This window comes from Sphaerodactylus townsendi, linkage group LG01 (assembly GCF_021028975.2).
Source record: "Sphaerodactylus townsendi isolate TG3544 linkage group LG01, MPM_Stown_v2.3, whole genome shotgun sequence".
NCBI classification, from domain to species: Eukaryota; Metazoa; Chordata; class Lepidosauria; order Squamata; family Sphaerodactylidae; genus Sphaerodactylus; species Sphaerodactylus townsendi.
In genome coordinates this window covers 4,933,147-4,948,237 of record NC_059425.1, presented here as the reverse complement: position 1 = coordinate 4,948,237, position 15,091 = coordinate 4,933,147, and the positions used below count along the sequence as shown (strand labels likewise).

Genomic DNA, 15,091 nt, shown 5'->3' with positions numbered 1-15,091 from the left:
GGGAGGGGGAGCCGCGGAGCCCAGGCAGCCCCCGGAGGCGAGAGGGGCAGCCGTGGGGTGGGTTGGGAGTCTGCGGCCTCAAATGTTCCTCCTCCCCTAGTTGCTCCCCGCATCGTGGTGGATCCAAAGCCCACGACCACCGACATCGGCTCGGACGTGACGCTGACCTGCGTGTGGGCTGGGAACCCGCCCCTCACCCTCACCTGGACCAAGAAGGAGTCCAACATGGTAATGCTGTGCCCCGATTGGCCCTTTTGGCCCTCCTCCTCACCTGTTCAGGTGGCAACCTGCTAAAGAACCTTGGAATTCCTTGCCTCAAGGAGCCTCCTATCCGGCTGAGCGCAGGTGTGCGAGGGGGGGGGGCCACGAAGCAGGAGGAGAGCCGAGGGAAAGGAGCCACAGAGTGGGAGAGGGAGAGAGGCCGGGGGCAGGGAGGGCTAAGGGGGTGAGGTAAAGCCCAGGGTGTTTGAAGCGGGGGCAGGAGGGGTGATCGGGGGCCATCAGCGCCAGTGCCTGACTCCCCCCCCATCTTGCTTCTGTCCGCAGGTGCTGAGCAACAGCAACCAACTCTTCCTTAAGTCCGTCACCCAGGCAGAGGCGGGGCAGTATGTCTGCAAGGCCATCGTGCCACGGATCGGGGTGGGCGAGCGCGAGGTCTCCCTCTCTGTCAACGGTGAGTGGGGCTGCCCCTCTGCCCGGAAGCGGCTCCTTCCCCTGTTTGCCCAACAGGAGAGAGGGTGGATCAGCCAAGGGGAGTCAGGACCCCCTGCCGCTGCTCCCACGCCCTTGGTCTTGTAGGACTGCAGTCTGTGTGTCTCCAGGATGTAGAAGGGGGGATCTGGTAGTCTTAACTTTTAACCTTTGGTAAAAAGCAATGAATCTAACTTTCTTCTGCCGCTGATTTTAACTAACTGTCCAAGATGAGAGTGGCTCTAAGCAATAGAATTAATTGATCATTGAAAAGTGTGTGAACTCTCAGTCAACTTGCAAATGCAGCAAGGAAAGGGTAGTGATACTGCGGGGTCTGCAGCAAACCTCCTGTCAAGCCCCGGATCTGTAGACCAATATAAGACTCTGGATTTCAAATCGGTAGCCTTTATTGACAGACATCAGCACGGCTAAAAGAAGCCGGTTCTAAAGAGCTGTCTTTGGGTACAACCTTTTATCCACAAGTTCTCCCCCCCTTTCCCCTTCTCACCCATATCAAAGGCAGAGTAAAACAAGACAGGAATAAGAACATAAGAACAAGCCAGCTGGATCAGACCAGAGTCCATCTAGTCCAGCACTCTGCTACTCGCAGTGGCCCACCAGGTGCCTTTGGGAGCTCACATGCAGGATGTGAAAGCAATGGCCTGCTGCTGCTGCTGCTCCTGGGCACCTGGTCTGCTAAGGCATTTGCAATCTGAGATCAAGGAGGATCAAGATGGGTAGCCATAGATCGACTTCTCCTCCATAAATCTGTCCAAGCCCCTTTGAAAGCTATCCAGGTTAGTGGCCATCACCACCTCCTGTGGCAGCATATTCCAAACACCAATCACGCGTTGCGTGAAGAAGTGTTTCCTTTTATTAGTCCTAATTCTTCCCCCCAGCATTTTCAATGAATGCCCCCTGGTTCTAGTATTGTGAGAGAGAAAAATTTCTCTCTGTCAACATTTTCTACCCCATGCATAATTTTATAGACTTCAATCATATCCCCCCTCAGACGCCTCCTCTCCAAACTAAAGAGTCCCAAACGCTGCAGCCTCTCCTCATAGGGAAGGTGCTCCAGTCCCTCAATCGTCCTCGTTGCCCTTCTCTGCACTTTTTCTCTCTCTTCAATATCCTTTTTGAGATGTGGCGACCAGAACTGAACACAGGACTCCAAGTGCGGTCGCACCACGGCTTTATATGTTGTTGGGTTCTCAGGGCCGGTGTGAAGAGGTAAAGCCAAAGGCCGGCATAGTTCACTACCTGTTGCAAATCAATAGAAGGTGGGAACCTGACAGTAAATTGAAGGCCCCTTTAGCATCACAGAGTACAGAACTCCTCTTTGATGTCCAGAAAGCTCTTCATGACACTTAACCAAAACATCATAGAAGTATCAAGGCAGTGACCCGGCCAAGCTGACACAAGGGCCAAAGCCAACATGGGGCTGGGATTTCCATGTTCAAAGCCCCCAGTGGGTCTGTAAACCATCTTTATGGGTTTGGGGGCCCGATTGGGATCAGCACTGGGACATAAAAAATGTTATACCTTTTCTGGGTTATTGTTGATGGCCCCCACAGTTGAAAAATGGCTCAGCCCGTGGAACCCCAGCATGCATCTGGGTTGGCCTTAAGCCTTCCTGTTTCTGCCTGCCTCCAGCCAGCGCCTATTGGCTAGCTCCCTGCCTACAGGGCCACTTTCTTGATTTAACAATCCAGTAACTCAGCAGTCTTGGGCAGAAGCAATTTCATCCAACTTATAGAGTCACTGAGAAACAGAGCAAAGAGGGACCCTGTATCGAAATGTGCAAGAACGGCCCAGTTGAGAGACCCGGATCATAAAACTTATTTATTTTATTCTCATATTTCTACCCCGCCCATTCCCATAGGGCTCAGGGCAACTTACAACCACTAAAATTATAAAAAAAAACATTTTTAAAACACAATATAATAAGTTCAGTAAATACAATAAGTTCAGTAAATACAATAAAACACAATATGCTAAAAAAAACACCACCAGTTAAATGGCGCCAAATACCGTGTTTCCCCAAAAATAAGACAGTGTCTTCTATTAATTTTTGCTCCCAAAGATGCGCTATGTCTTATTTTCAGGGGATGTCTTATTTTTCTGTGTTGTGTTCGTCGGGCATGCTTCCAAACAAAAACTTTGCTACGTCCTGCTTTCGGGGGATGCCTTATATTTCGCACTTCAGCAAAACCTCTACTACGTCTTATTCTCAGGGGATGTCTTATATTCGGGGAAACAGGGTGCTCTTACTTTTGCCCATGGGAAGCCAACTGTGATGGAAGCTGGCTTGGTGGAAATGCCTGGCGGAATAGCTCCGTCTTGCAGCCCCTGCGGAATTGATTCGGATCTTGCAGGGCCCTGATCTCATTAAGGAGTTGATTCCACCAGGTTGGGGCCAGGACAGTAAAAGCCCTGGGCCTCGTAGAAGCCAGCCAAATGTCCTTGGGGCCAGGGATCACCAGAAAATTCCCCTCCCATGAACGGAGGACCTAAGACCGTGGTGGCGAACCTTTGGCACTCCAGATGTTATGGACTACAATTCCCAACAGCCCCTGCCAGCGTTGCCAATTGGCCATGCTGGCAGGGGCTGATGGGAGTTGTAGTCCATAACATCTGGAGTGCCAAAGGTTCGCCACCACAGACCTAAGAGGACAATATGGGGAGATACAGTCCCTTGCTGATATTCTGGGCCACTTGGAATATTTTTTGCTCTCTCTTTTTTAAAATGACATGCGCTGGGAGCCACACGCGTCTCCGTCCACCGAAATGTAGAAATCCAGGGACGGTGTTTTGGTCCCAGCTTCTCCCTCTTGGCAGGGCTGGGAAGATCGCGTCTTGGAAGAAGGCCACCTTGAGCCTCAAGGAACGGCAGAATACATGTTTTGTAATGAATAACATTTTAATAAATGTCACAAACGGTCGCAAAAGCGTCCTCTTCTCTGCTTCCTGAGCGCCGGAGCCTCCGAGAGGGGAGCATGTGCCAGCGATAGGACAGCCGAGCGCTAGCGTGTTTTGACAGGACCAAATCCTGTCCCTGCTCAAAGCGAGGGGAGGGGAGGGGAGGGGAGAGCTGCTTCTGTTTCTGCCTGAAAAGCCCTCTCCCCGAAGGGCCGTTCCTTGCTTTGCACAAATACCGTTTCCTCCTCTTCCTCAGGTCCCCCCATCATCTCCAGCGATACCGTCCAGTATGCTGTGCGTGGAGATCGTGGGAAAGTGGAATGCTTCATTGGCAGCACCCCCCTCCCTGACCGCATAGTGAGCCCTTCTGACATACGGGGGGTTTGGGGTTGGGAACGGCCGGGGATGGGTCAGTGGGCTGGGTCCCAAGGCTGCAGGAGGGTGGAGGGATTTCTTGGTTTCATAAGAACATAAGAACAAGCCAGCTGGATCAGACCAGAGTCCATCTAGTCCAGCTCTCTGCTACTCGCAGTGGCCCACCAGGTGCCTTTGGGAGCTCACCTGAAGGAGGTGAAAGCAATGGCCTTAAGAACATAAGAAAGAGCCTGCTGGATCAGACCAGAGTCCATCTAGTCCAGCTCTCTGCTACTCGCAGTGGCCCACCAGGTGCCTTTGGGAGCTCACCTGAAGGAGGTAGAAAGCAATGGGTCCTTAAGAACATAGAGGGAGAACTAGCCTGCTGGATCAGACCCAGGAGTCCATCTAGTCCAGCTCTCTGCGCTACTCAAGCAGTGGCCCATACCAGGTGCCTTTAGGGGAGACTCACCAGCTGAAGGAGGTAAGCAATGGCCTTAAGAACATAAGCACTAGCCTGCTGGATCAGACCAGAGTCCATCTAGTCCCAGCTGGCTCTCTGCTAGCCTGCGCAGTGGCCCACCAGGGTGCCTTTTGGGAGCTCACCTGCAGGAGGTAGAAAGCAATGAAGCCTTCTGCTGCTGCTGCTGCTCCTGAGCACCTGGTCTGTTAAAACATTTGCAATCCTCCAGATCAAAGAGGATTCAAGATTGGTAGCCAGCCGTAAATCGACTTCATCAATCTGTCCAAAGAAGCCCTTTTAAAGCTATCCAGGCAGTTAGTGGCCATCACACCACCTCCTGCAGGGGCAGCATATTCCAAACACCAATCACATGTTGCGTGAAGAAGTGTTTCCTTTTATTAGTCCTAATTCTTCCCCCCAGCATTTTCAATGGATGCCCCCTGGTTCTAGTATTGTGAGGAAGAGAGAAAAATTTCTCTCTGTCCACATTTTCTATCCCATGCATAATTTTATAGACTTCAATCATATCCCCCCTCAGACGTCTCCTCTCCAAACTATAGAGCCCCAAACGCTGCAGCCTCTCCTCATAAGGAAGGTGCTTCATCCTTCAGAGGGTCATTATCCTCCTCCAACCTCTGTCTCCCCCCTCCCTTTCACCCCCCCCCCTTTTAAGGCCTGGGGCTGGAAGGAGAATGTGCTAGAAACAGGGACCCTGGAGCGCTACACCGTAGAACGCAGCAACAACGGCCACGGAGTGCTCTCGACCTTGAGCATCAACAACGTGATGGAGGTGGATTTCCAGACACGCTACAACTGCACCGCCTGGAACAGCTTTGGTCCCCGGACAGTGATCATCCAACTGGAGGAGAAAGGTGAGGCCCGTGCCGAACAACGCCCTGACTCCAGTGGTCGTGGTGGGGCAGACACCCCGCCCGGGATGCTCTCCAGAGATCAAGGAGGCAGTGAGGGCTGTTTCCTATTCAAAAAAATTAAACAAAGGACTCTTTTCCCTCCCCTTAAACCAGGGGTCTTCAAACTACGGCCCTCCAGATGTTCATAGACTACAATTCCCATGAGCCCTACCACTTGGCCATGCTGGCAGGGGCTGATGGGAATTGTAGTCTATGAACATCTGGAGGGCCATAGTTTGAAGACCCCTGCCTTAAACTACTGAAAAGGGCTGTTTCAGCAGGACTAATCTCTCGAAAAGAATTCCTCTTGTCATACACACATTCCAAAGTGTGGAGTAAAAAAATCTGCACCACGGAGCCCAGTTAAAAAAGGGAGTTGTTGCTATAAACTTGGCTAAAACCCCAGGTCTGCAGAAAAGTCCTACATTTTAACACGCGGAAGAACACTCACAAAAAACTCCCCCAGAGAAACGATCCGTGTGCATTTGTGCATGTAGTGACCCATCGCAACTTCAAATAAAGGCTGGTCACAGGTGCATGATGGGATTGCACTACTTAACCAAAATAAACGAGCGGCAGGAGGAGGGAAAGGGGTGATAGGAGAAAAAGGGTGAGGGAAAAGAGCATTGCAGGTAAGCAAGGGGAAAAACGAGATCCAGTGGGGGGGATTTCCTTCCCTTCAAGCCCTTGTAGGTCCCCCAGCGGTCTTCTCTGGAGTTCGACCGTGTCCCTCTAGCTCAGTGATGGCGAACCTTTTCGAGACCGAGTGCCCAAATTGCAACCCAAAACCCACTTATTTATCGCAAAGTGCCAACACGGCCATTTAACCTGAATACTGAGGTTTTAGTATAGAAAAAACAGTTGGCTCCGAGGCTTGCGTTACTCAGGAGTAAGCTTGGTGGTAGTCGGTGGCTTTGCTTTGAAGCAACCGTGCAACTCTTCCAATGGGTGAATCACGACCCTAGGAGGGTTTACTCAGAAGCAAGCCCCATTGCCAGCAACCGAGCTTACTCCCAGGTAAAGGATTGCACTTTAGTTTAACATCACTTAACAGGGTTATCTACACTACTTCCCCAAAACTAGGTCTTAGGTTTAATGCTAATAATTGAGCCCAGTGGCCCAGGCCAGTCTAGATGTGTGGAGGGGGCACTCTGTTTGCGCGTGCCCACACAGAGGGCTCTGAGTGCCACCTCTGGCATAGGTTCACCATCACTGCTCTAGCTCCACACTGGCCCCTCTGACTGGCAGTGGCTCTCCAGAGCATTGGGTAGAGAAGGGCTTTTCTCCTCCCCTGCTCCCTTCCATGTAAACTGGAGGCTCTACCTGTGGCGTGCGGACGGGATGCTTTCCCGCTGAGCCACAATACCTGGCCAGGACCAAGATCCAAGGGGCTCACGGCCTCGAGAGACGGACTCTGCTTTCTTGTCCTCCCTCTGCAGAGGTCGTGCCAGTGGGGATCATTGCCGGAGCCACCATCGGAGCTGGGATCCTGGTCATCTTAAATGCTTCTGAAAGCCATTAAGCCCTGGCCTGCTTCCTCCTACCTGGCGCCGGGTAAGTGAGTGAAGTGAGGCCCCGACGGATGGGGTGTGTTTGCACAATTACGTGGTTGGGGGCATCTGATAAGGACTGCCACAAAGTCCAAGGATCAATGGCCACTCCAAGTGTAACCTCCTTCTGTGGGTTCTGTGGGGCAGTACTTGGAATGAGTTGCAACAACAATTTTTAAACAACAAAATGGTTTACTTTTCTTTACATATAACATATAACATCAACATTTAACGTTACAATTCAAGGTCCTGTTCAGGTTGCATTTCAAGTCCTTCTATTTACAGTCTACTGATATTGCCAAGTCCAAATCTTCTTTGCAAGTTGGCTGGCTCCTAGAAGAGAACTCCAAAGGGACTTGATGAAGCTGGATTTGCAACATGATGAAGGTCTCAGGAGAACTCTCACCCATTTACAACCACAAAAGAAAACCCTGAAACAATAAACTCCAACATTTACAACATAGCAAAAACAACAACTACCTTCCCAGTAGTTCCCAACAATATTGAAATTACCTTAACAAGGTGTTAAGGGCTTATAGAAATCAAGGTCCGAGTCTGGTAGCCTTATTCTTCTGCAAAAGAGCTCTTTCAGCCTCTCTGCTGCTCCGAGTCTCCACCCCTTACTGGGTCAACCCATTCTGGGCCAACCCATTCTGGGCATGGGGGTTACACAAGCACTTGTGGCCAGCCCCCTGCCCCAAGAGCTACCCCGTGGCCCCTCCCACCAAGATAATTTCTACCTCCTTCTCTAAGAACATAAGAACTAGCCTGCTGGGTCAGACCAGAATCCATCTAGTCCAGCACTCTGCTACTCGCAGTGGCCCACCAGGTGCCTTTGGGAGCTCACGTGCAGGAGGTGAAAGCAAGGGCCTTCTGCTGCTGCTGCTCCTGAGCACCTGGTCTGTTAAGGCATTTGCAATCTGAGATCAAGGAGGACCAAGATTGGGAGCCAGAGATCGACTTCTCCTCCATAAATCTGTCCAAGCCCCTTTTAAAGCTATCCAGGTTAGTGGCCATCACCACCTCCTGTGGCATCATATTCCAAACACCAATCACACGTTGCGTGAAGAAGTGTTTCCTTTTATTAGTCCTAATTCTTCCCCCCAGCATTTTCAATGTATGCCCCCTGGTTCTAGTATTGTGAGAAAGAGAGAAACATTTCTCTCTGTCCACATTTTCTACCCCATGCATAATTTTATAGACTTCCATCATATCCCCCCTCATTCGTCTCCTCTCCAAACTAAAGAGTCCCAAACGCTGCAGCCTCTCCTCATAGGGAAGGTGCTCCAATCCCTCAATCATCCTCGTTGCCCTTCTCTGCACACAGTTAGTTCATATTAAAGGATAGCATTGCAGAGAATGGGTAGATGCCAGGGGTGTATCTACAAGAGGGACATGGGGGCCAACTTACCCCGGGCGCCGCCCAGTAGATCACAGGGGGGGGGGGAATTGTGCACCCCCACGTGATCAAGCCGGGAGCCTGCACATGTCCCTCTGGCAGGTACGCTGGGTCGTGGCAACTTGGCCCGCTGCCCCTGGTGCTCCTCAAGCGAGGCAGGTGCAGCCTCTGCTCCAATGGAGGTGGGGAGCAGCAGCAGCTGGCGGCGGTTCCGGTGGCTTGGGTAAGTGGGGTGCGGGGGGAGAAGGCGCTGGAGCAGATGTTGCCCCAGGCGCCATTTCCCTCTGGTACGCCTCTGGCAGATGGTTGAAGAGAGCAAGCAAGAATTCCTCAGGTCCCTGGGCCCCGAAGTGGCCTCAGCAAGACCCCCCTTCTCTGCGCCCCCCCCCCCGCAATAGGAGGAAAGCCATCTGTCTTGCCCTACTTTGTAGAGTTCTTGTAACACGTTGCTGAGATAATATATTTGGGGAATACTCAGGAGTGCCATAAAAATGTGGTTTGGATTTCTTGTACCAAGTAGAGCAGACCTGGGCATTATATGGCCCGCGGGCCACATCCGGCCCGCCAGATGACCCTGACTGGCCCCCCTGCCTTGCTGGGGAGCAAGGCGTCTTTGAAAGCCAAGGCAACCGGCTTCTGCGGGGCTTTCAAAAGCGCCTCGCCCCCCTGCCGTTTGGCCCGGCCCTCCACAATATTTTCTGTTTCTTATGCGGCCCCATGGAAAAAATAATTGGCCACCCCTGGAGTAGAGGATTGGACTGGATGTCTGAAGCGCCTCTTCCAACCTGAGGTCTCTATTATTACAGGCAATACTGGGGGGCTTGGCTTTTAAAGGATACCCCAGAATCACAGAATCATAGATTCTAAGTACTGGGGTTTCCTTTATACTTTAGTACTTCTCCAGATAGAAGTCTCTGCATGCAGTCAATCCAAGTTCCTAACCAAAGCTTCCGCTGTACTGGCCAGCTGGCCATCTTTCTGCACCCCAGAAGCTCCCCTGAATTTATACTGGGCCCCCTCACCTCTTTCCCAAGAGCTCTCTCCTGGCCCTTGTGTGGCATGAACCTCACCTGGGCCCTTCAAAAAACTTCTTGCTTGTAGAATATCTAGCGATGCATTCCCTCTTTGCCTCGCAGGCCGTAAGAGCATTGACCTTACGCATAGGCTTGGATATCAAGGTGGAGAGCCCGGTGGGCAGGAATTTCATCGTACTGCACCACCGGACCGCTTGAGGAGAGGACACCTTCAAGCGTCTCCACGGCCACGCGCGTCATGAAAGCCATCTACTCGGTGGGACACAGACCTCCGGATGTACTCTGGGAACGGCTGGGGAGGAATGGGAGGGAGGGCCAGATCCACCTGGGCAGGTGCAGCTCCCCTACTCAGCCTGGCACTTTGGGGCAGAGGGCATTCTGCACATGGGCCTGCTTGCTTTTGTCCTGCCTCAGGATGGTGGGGAACATCTCACTGGCTGATGAAACCACGCAGCGCCTGGCCATGTGGTGTGATTGAACGGGGAGGGCTTCATGCCACTCCTGTCTGGTGGTGCACAGCAGACTTCCGCACTGTTTTTGAGATTTGGTTTTGGGGAACGAGTGTGAGGGCAAGAAGGAACTAGAAGCGGGACATTCTTAGGTTACGGGCCCAGGACGAGGCATGAAACTGCTTTCTCTCTCAGTCCAACGGGGCCAGTCCTCTGGCCGCAGCAGCTGCAGTCTTCCGGGGACTTGATTCACAAAGGTCTTTTCCATGGCCAACCTCCTCAGCCTTTTAATGGGATATACCTGGGACAGAACTGGGGGTCTTCTGCATGCCAGGCAGGCGCGGCGCTGCTGACCCACAGATCTTCCCCAGTTTCTTCTGTGGTCTCCTCTTGCTGGGAAAAGGGTGAAGGTTCGAGGCCTTCTGTGAGTTGTCTTGGGAGGGTTGTAAGAGAAGAGAATTGGGCAGCTCTTGGGATGCTGAGAAATGTGACCCTGCCTTTGCCCCTCTTCCAGTCTACCTGGTGTAGTGGTGAAGAGCAGGTAGGCTATAATCTAGACAACCGGGTTTGATTCCCCACTCCTCCACATGAGCAGATTGGGGGTGGTGGTGTCTCTGATCTGGTGAACTAGATTTGTTTCCCCGCTCCTACATTTCTGCTGGCGGATCTTGGGCTAGTCAGCTCTCTGAGAACTCTCTCAGCCCCACCCGCCTCACAAAGTGTCTGTTGTAGGGAGAGGAAGGAGTTTGTAAGCCACCTTGAGTCTCCTTACAGGACAGAAAAGTAGAGTTTAAATCCAATTCTTCTTCCTCTTCCTCTTCTTCTTCTTCTTCCTTCTTTCTTCTTCTTTCTCCTTCTCCTTCTTCTTCTTCTCCTTCTCCTTCTTTTTTCTTCTTCTTTCTTCTTCTCCTTCTCCTTCTCCTTCTTCTTCTCCTTCTTCTTCTTCCTTCGTCTTTCTTCTCTCTTCTCTCTTCTTCTTTCTTCTTCTTCTTCCTTCGTCTTTCTTCTCTCTTCTTCTTTCTTCTCCTTCTCCTTCTCCTTCTCCTTCTCCTTCTTCTTCTTCTTCCTTCGTCTTTCTTCTCTCTTCTCTCTTCTTCTTCCTTCGTCTTTCTTCTCTCTTCTTCTCTCTTCTTCTTTCTTCTTCTTCTTCTTCTTCTTCTTCTTCTTCTTCTTCTTCTTCTTCTTCTTCTTCTTCTTCTTCTTCTTCTTCTTCTTCTTCTTCCACTGCTAGTCATTCAAGGATGACGTGGATCTAAAGCAGGACCTGCGCTGTGATACCATCGACACCCGGGAGGAGTATGAGCTGAAGGTGAGCAGAGCAGCATGGGGACCTACTGCTGCGCTTGGTGCACAAATTCCCTTTGCACATGTCCAGGGCAGGGCGGTTGGAGTGTCGGGCCCGGGACGACTGGGTGTGAATCTTTGCTGTGCCATGACAGCTCACTGGCTGACCTTCGGCCCGGCACCATCTCTTGGCTTAACTGACCCCATGAGGTGGTTTTCATGGAGAATAAAGTAACGGGGTGGGGGGGGGGACTGTGATAAAACCACCACAGGTCCTGGTTGTGTGGACAGTAGGATATAAATACAACCCGTGTATTTAATTTAATTGATTGATTGATTGATTTGATTTAATATCACACCCTTCCCCGCCACAGCAGCTAATATGCCTGGTTAAAATACATATATAATTAAAACACACATTCAATATCATAAAATCAATCTCAGCTAGAATAGCTAGAACCCTGGTGGCAATTTAAATAATTCACATTTGCCCATACAGACCACATTCTGCTCAGTTCTATAACTTATTGGGCAGGTAGGAGGAGGTATCTAGTGTTGAGGCCAACAGATTTTACAAGAAGATGGCTTCAATTACATGCCCAGTGGAATAACTTGGTTTTACAAGCTCTGCAGAGGCTGTTAAGCTCCCGCAGAGCTCTGATATCCAAGGAGGAGCTAGAACCGTAAAGGCCCTGCCCCTGGTGGAAGCCAGCCGTAAATCTTTGTGGCCGGGGATCACCAGGAGATGACTCCTGAAGGACGGAAGGGTCCTTCGTGGGCAGCAGAGGGAGATGCAGTCCTTCAGATGCTGCCTTCTCTGTTGGCGTTTGCAGCCGCTCTGTTTCCATCTTCATCCAGAACCTCCAAGTGGGGAACTGTATGCCCAAAATGGTGCTTCTCTCACCGCGAAAACTGGCGCTCCGGCCTCCACCGTCACCTCCTCGTCTTCCTCCTCCTTGTCTCCTTCATCGGGCGCAGGCCCACTGGTCGATTCAGGCTCGTCACCTTCCTGGCTACTGCTGGTGCCGCCGCTGTTGGGAGTCTCCGCACCGGGATGCTCCGTGGAGGCCGAAGGGAGCAGAGGAGATCAGTGAGTCCCCTCCGTGCAGTCGCCGCTTCACTGCTCTCTTTGGCCTCCACGGAGCATCCCGGTGTGGAGAGTCTCAACAGCGGCAGCACCACCAGTAGCCAGGAAGGCAACTTGCCGTCGTTGCCATCGCCGCTGCGGAATCGCAGTATTAGGACGAAAGAGCCACATGCGGCTCTGGAGCCACGGGTGGCCGACCCCTGGTCTAAGCCAAGGTGGGCAACACTGAGTGCAAATGCCAGACAGCAATGCAACAGACTGCTTTGCTGAGTGCTCTGGGCCGGTTCTTGGCCAAAGGAGTGGAGACATTGTGTTTGCAACACACCCACACCTTCACAGAAAACTGTGGCAGACGTTAAGCACTCAGGTAATACATTTGCCTGTTCATGTTGTGAGTGGTTCCATGATCTGTCGCTTTCAGGATCCAACCAATGGCTACTACAACGTCCGGGCCCACGAGGACCGCCCGTCTTCCCGCACCGTGCTCTACGCCGACTACCGCAACCCCGGCCCCACCCGCTACGAGCCCCGTCCTTCCTCTCGCCTTTCCCACTCCAGCGGCTACGCCCAGCTCAGCACCTACGGCGGCCGGGGCCCAGCCTCCGACTACAGCGGCGACCCCGTCCCGGGCCCCGCGGCCGTCCCCACCACGGCCGAGTCCGCCAGCCAGTTGTCGTACGAGACTTACGGGGGGCACACGGCCTTCCCTCCCAACGCGGGCTACGCCACCTACCACTTGGGCTACACCCAGCCCCCACCGCCCACTCTGGACAGAGCCACCTACGACACGTACGACCCCCTGGGCAAATACACCACCGCCACCCGCTTTTCCTACACCTCCTCGGACTACGGGCAGCGTTTCCAGCAGCGGATGCAGACGCATGTCTGACTCATGAGCCCGGTGTGAGGGGGGGGGCAGGTACCTCATGACGGTCCCCTGATATTCAGGGGCTTTTCCCCAACCCCCCTTGCCCATCTGCAGGCCAGACTGACGGCAAGCGCTGTGCCAAACGGAACGCCCCCCGCAGCCACGGACCGGGCACGACCGGGCTTCCTCCGAGGGACACAGTCGCGCTCCCCTCGGAGCCTGGGCACTCATTGGATGGCACAAAAGAGAGCAGGAAGCACGTTTCCCTCCCTCCCACCTGAGACAGGAGCACCTGGGGGCAATGCTGGGCAGGCAGGAAGCTGCGGGGGGGGGGGGGTAGCATTCCTCCAACGCTCAGCCTTCTCTGTCTCATTCTCTTCCAATGATATCCCTGCATCTGACCCAGACAAAGGAGGCTGGAGCAGAGCAAGACAGCTGGGGGTTAATTCCAAGGGAGGAGCCGAGCTCTGGGCCACAGCAGAGGGGCTGTCGAGCCCCCCCCTGCCTGCCCCAGCAGCCCTTTGTAGACCGGGGCTTTCTGGGCTACTGCTCGGGTAGCCAGCACAGAATCCAGGCTGCTCTGCTCACAGGTCTTATGGCTAGCGGAAAGCCAGCTCCTGTTGGCCTGAGTCGGGTGGGCAGAGTGGTGCAGATCCTGGCCTGGGGGGGTGGGCTTCCTTCTGGGGTTGCTGCCCCTCCCCCTCCTGAGCCCAGCTGGCCCCTCTCCTCTCTCCAGACTGGAGAAATGGTTGCGGCCAGGAAGTGGGCGCAGAGTGAAGCCCTCCCGGCTGACCGCCGAGCTCACGGCCCTGGCTAATCAGGTACGAAGGAACCTTATGCAGAGCTACCAGAGCCGTGCCCCCCCCTTCCCTGCACCCCCCCCCCAAATCCAGAGGACCACGATGAATGATGGAGAGAGACAGAGAGAGTGCGAGTGTGTGTGTTACATGTCATTGTTATGCATCATTTACTCTGTTTCCAGGCGTTGCACTTTGGAAAAGGCGGGGTCTAGGGAGCGCTTTCGACTCTCGGAGATGCCTGGAAGAGAAGGGAGTTAACGCTGTTTGGTGGCGGGGGGGGGGGGGGGAGAGTCAGGGAAAAGGAGTGGGGGGGGGTCTATCCACACCCCATCTGGCGTCTGAGTTCATGTGGTCCTGAGGGCCAAGAACCGGGGAAAAAGATCAACAAAGCATCTCCAGATGAACGATTGAGCAAAGGTTGGTACCAAAGGCAAAATCTCTCTTCTGTGTCATGGGTCTGACCTCTGGGGGTCACGGTCACCCCTTCCCCGCGGGGGGGGGGCTTTCTGCTGTAGCCCCCCCTGCCCATGCAAAGAGACATTTTAGGCTGTGCGTAAATTCCACGGGGGAGCAGATTCCAGAACGCGACCCTTGAATGTTTGGGGGGCTGCGGCGGCGGCAGACTGCCCTTCGTTCCCCGGTGACCTTTCTGAGAGTCGAAAGGTATCCCTGGGCCCCTTTCACGCACACCCATTCCTGGGGGGGGGGGTTGCCCCCTCCCCATCAGGCATCCCAGGGAGCACAACGGGGGGGGGATTCAGACCCCCCTCCTGCCTCCTGGCCGTCCAAAGGCTCCGTCCCCAAACCAACCCCTGCCCCTTTGACCACCAGTCGGCTGCACTTCGGATGCACATGATTGGGATAAAGATTTTTCTTCCCCTTCGAGAAATGTGTATATATCACCTTTCGTCCCCCCCTCCCCCAAAGCCCCCCCCCGCGCACAAAGGACCAATCAACAGCCTCTCTCGTTCTTCACTTCTTGTGCCTTAAAACTGCTTGATTTGACCAATAAGAGCATCCCGCAGAACCGCTGTCTCTGTGTGGGGGGGTGGGAATATGGGGCTGCTGGGGCAGAGGGAGAGGAAAGCCCAGGGCGCCTCCCGCTCCTCCACCCACCCCACAGCGTCCTGAGAGCCAGACTGGGGGATCTGCCCTCTGCTCGTGCCCCGGGGCACCGGCTGGAGAAGGGGGCACCGGCTCTCTACTCCACCTGCTGGCGGTTCTGAGCAACTGCAGCTGCTCCCTGGAAGCACAACCAAGGTTCTCTTTTAGGGGTTGACTTT

At 53.4% G+C, this 15,091-nt stretch overlaps 1 protein-coding gene across 1 annotated transcript in view; it reads left to right on the top strand.

Annotated features, from left to right (window-relative positions):
• Positions 1-14,189, top strand: part of KIRREL1 (kirre like nephrin family adhesion molecule 1) — a 122,418-nt gene extending 108,229 nt beyond the window's left edge. Inside the window, 9 exon segments of the mRNA XM_048483923.1 lie at positions 101-228; positions 547-673; positions 3,866-3,966; positions 5,100-5,298; positions 6,777-6,895; positions 9,423-9,476; positions 9,520-9,576; positions 11,001-11,078; positions 12,562-14,189. Of these exon segments, the coding sequence (XP_048339880.1) occupies positions 101-228; positions 547-673; positions 3,866-3,966; positions 5,100-5,298; positions 6,777-6,895; positions 9,423-9,476; positions 9,520-9,576; positions 11,001-11,078; positions 12,562-13,029 (1,331 nt within the window). The 3' untranslated portion in view covers positions 13,030-14,189.
• The last annotated feature ends 902 nt before the right edge of the window (positions 14,190-15,091 follow it).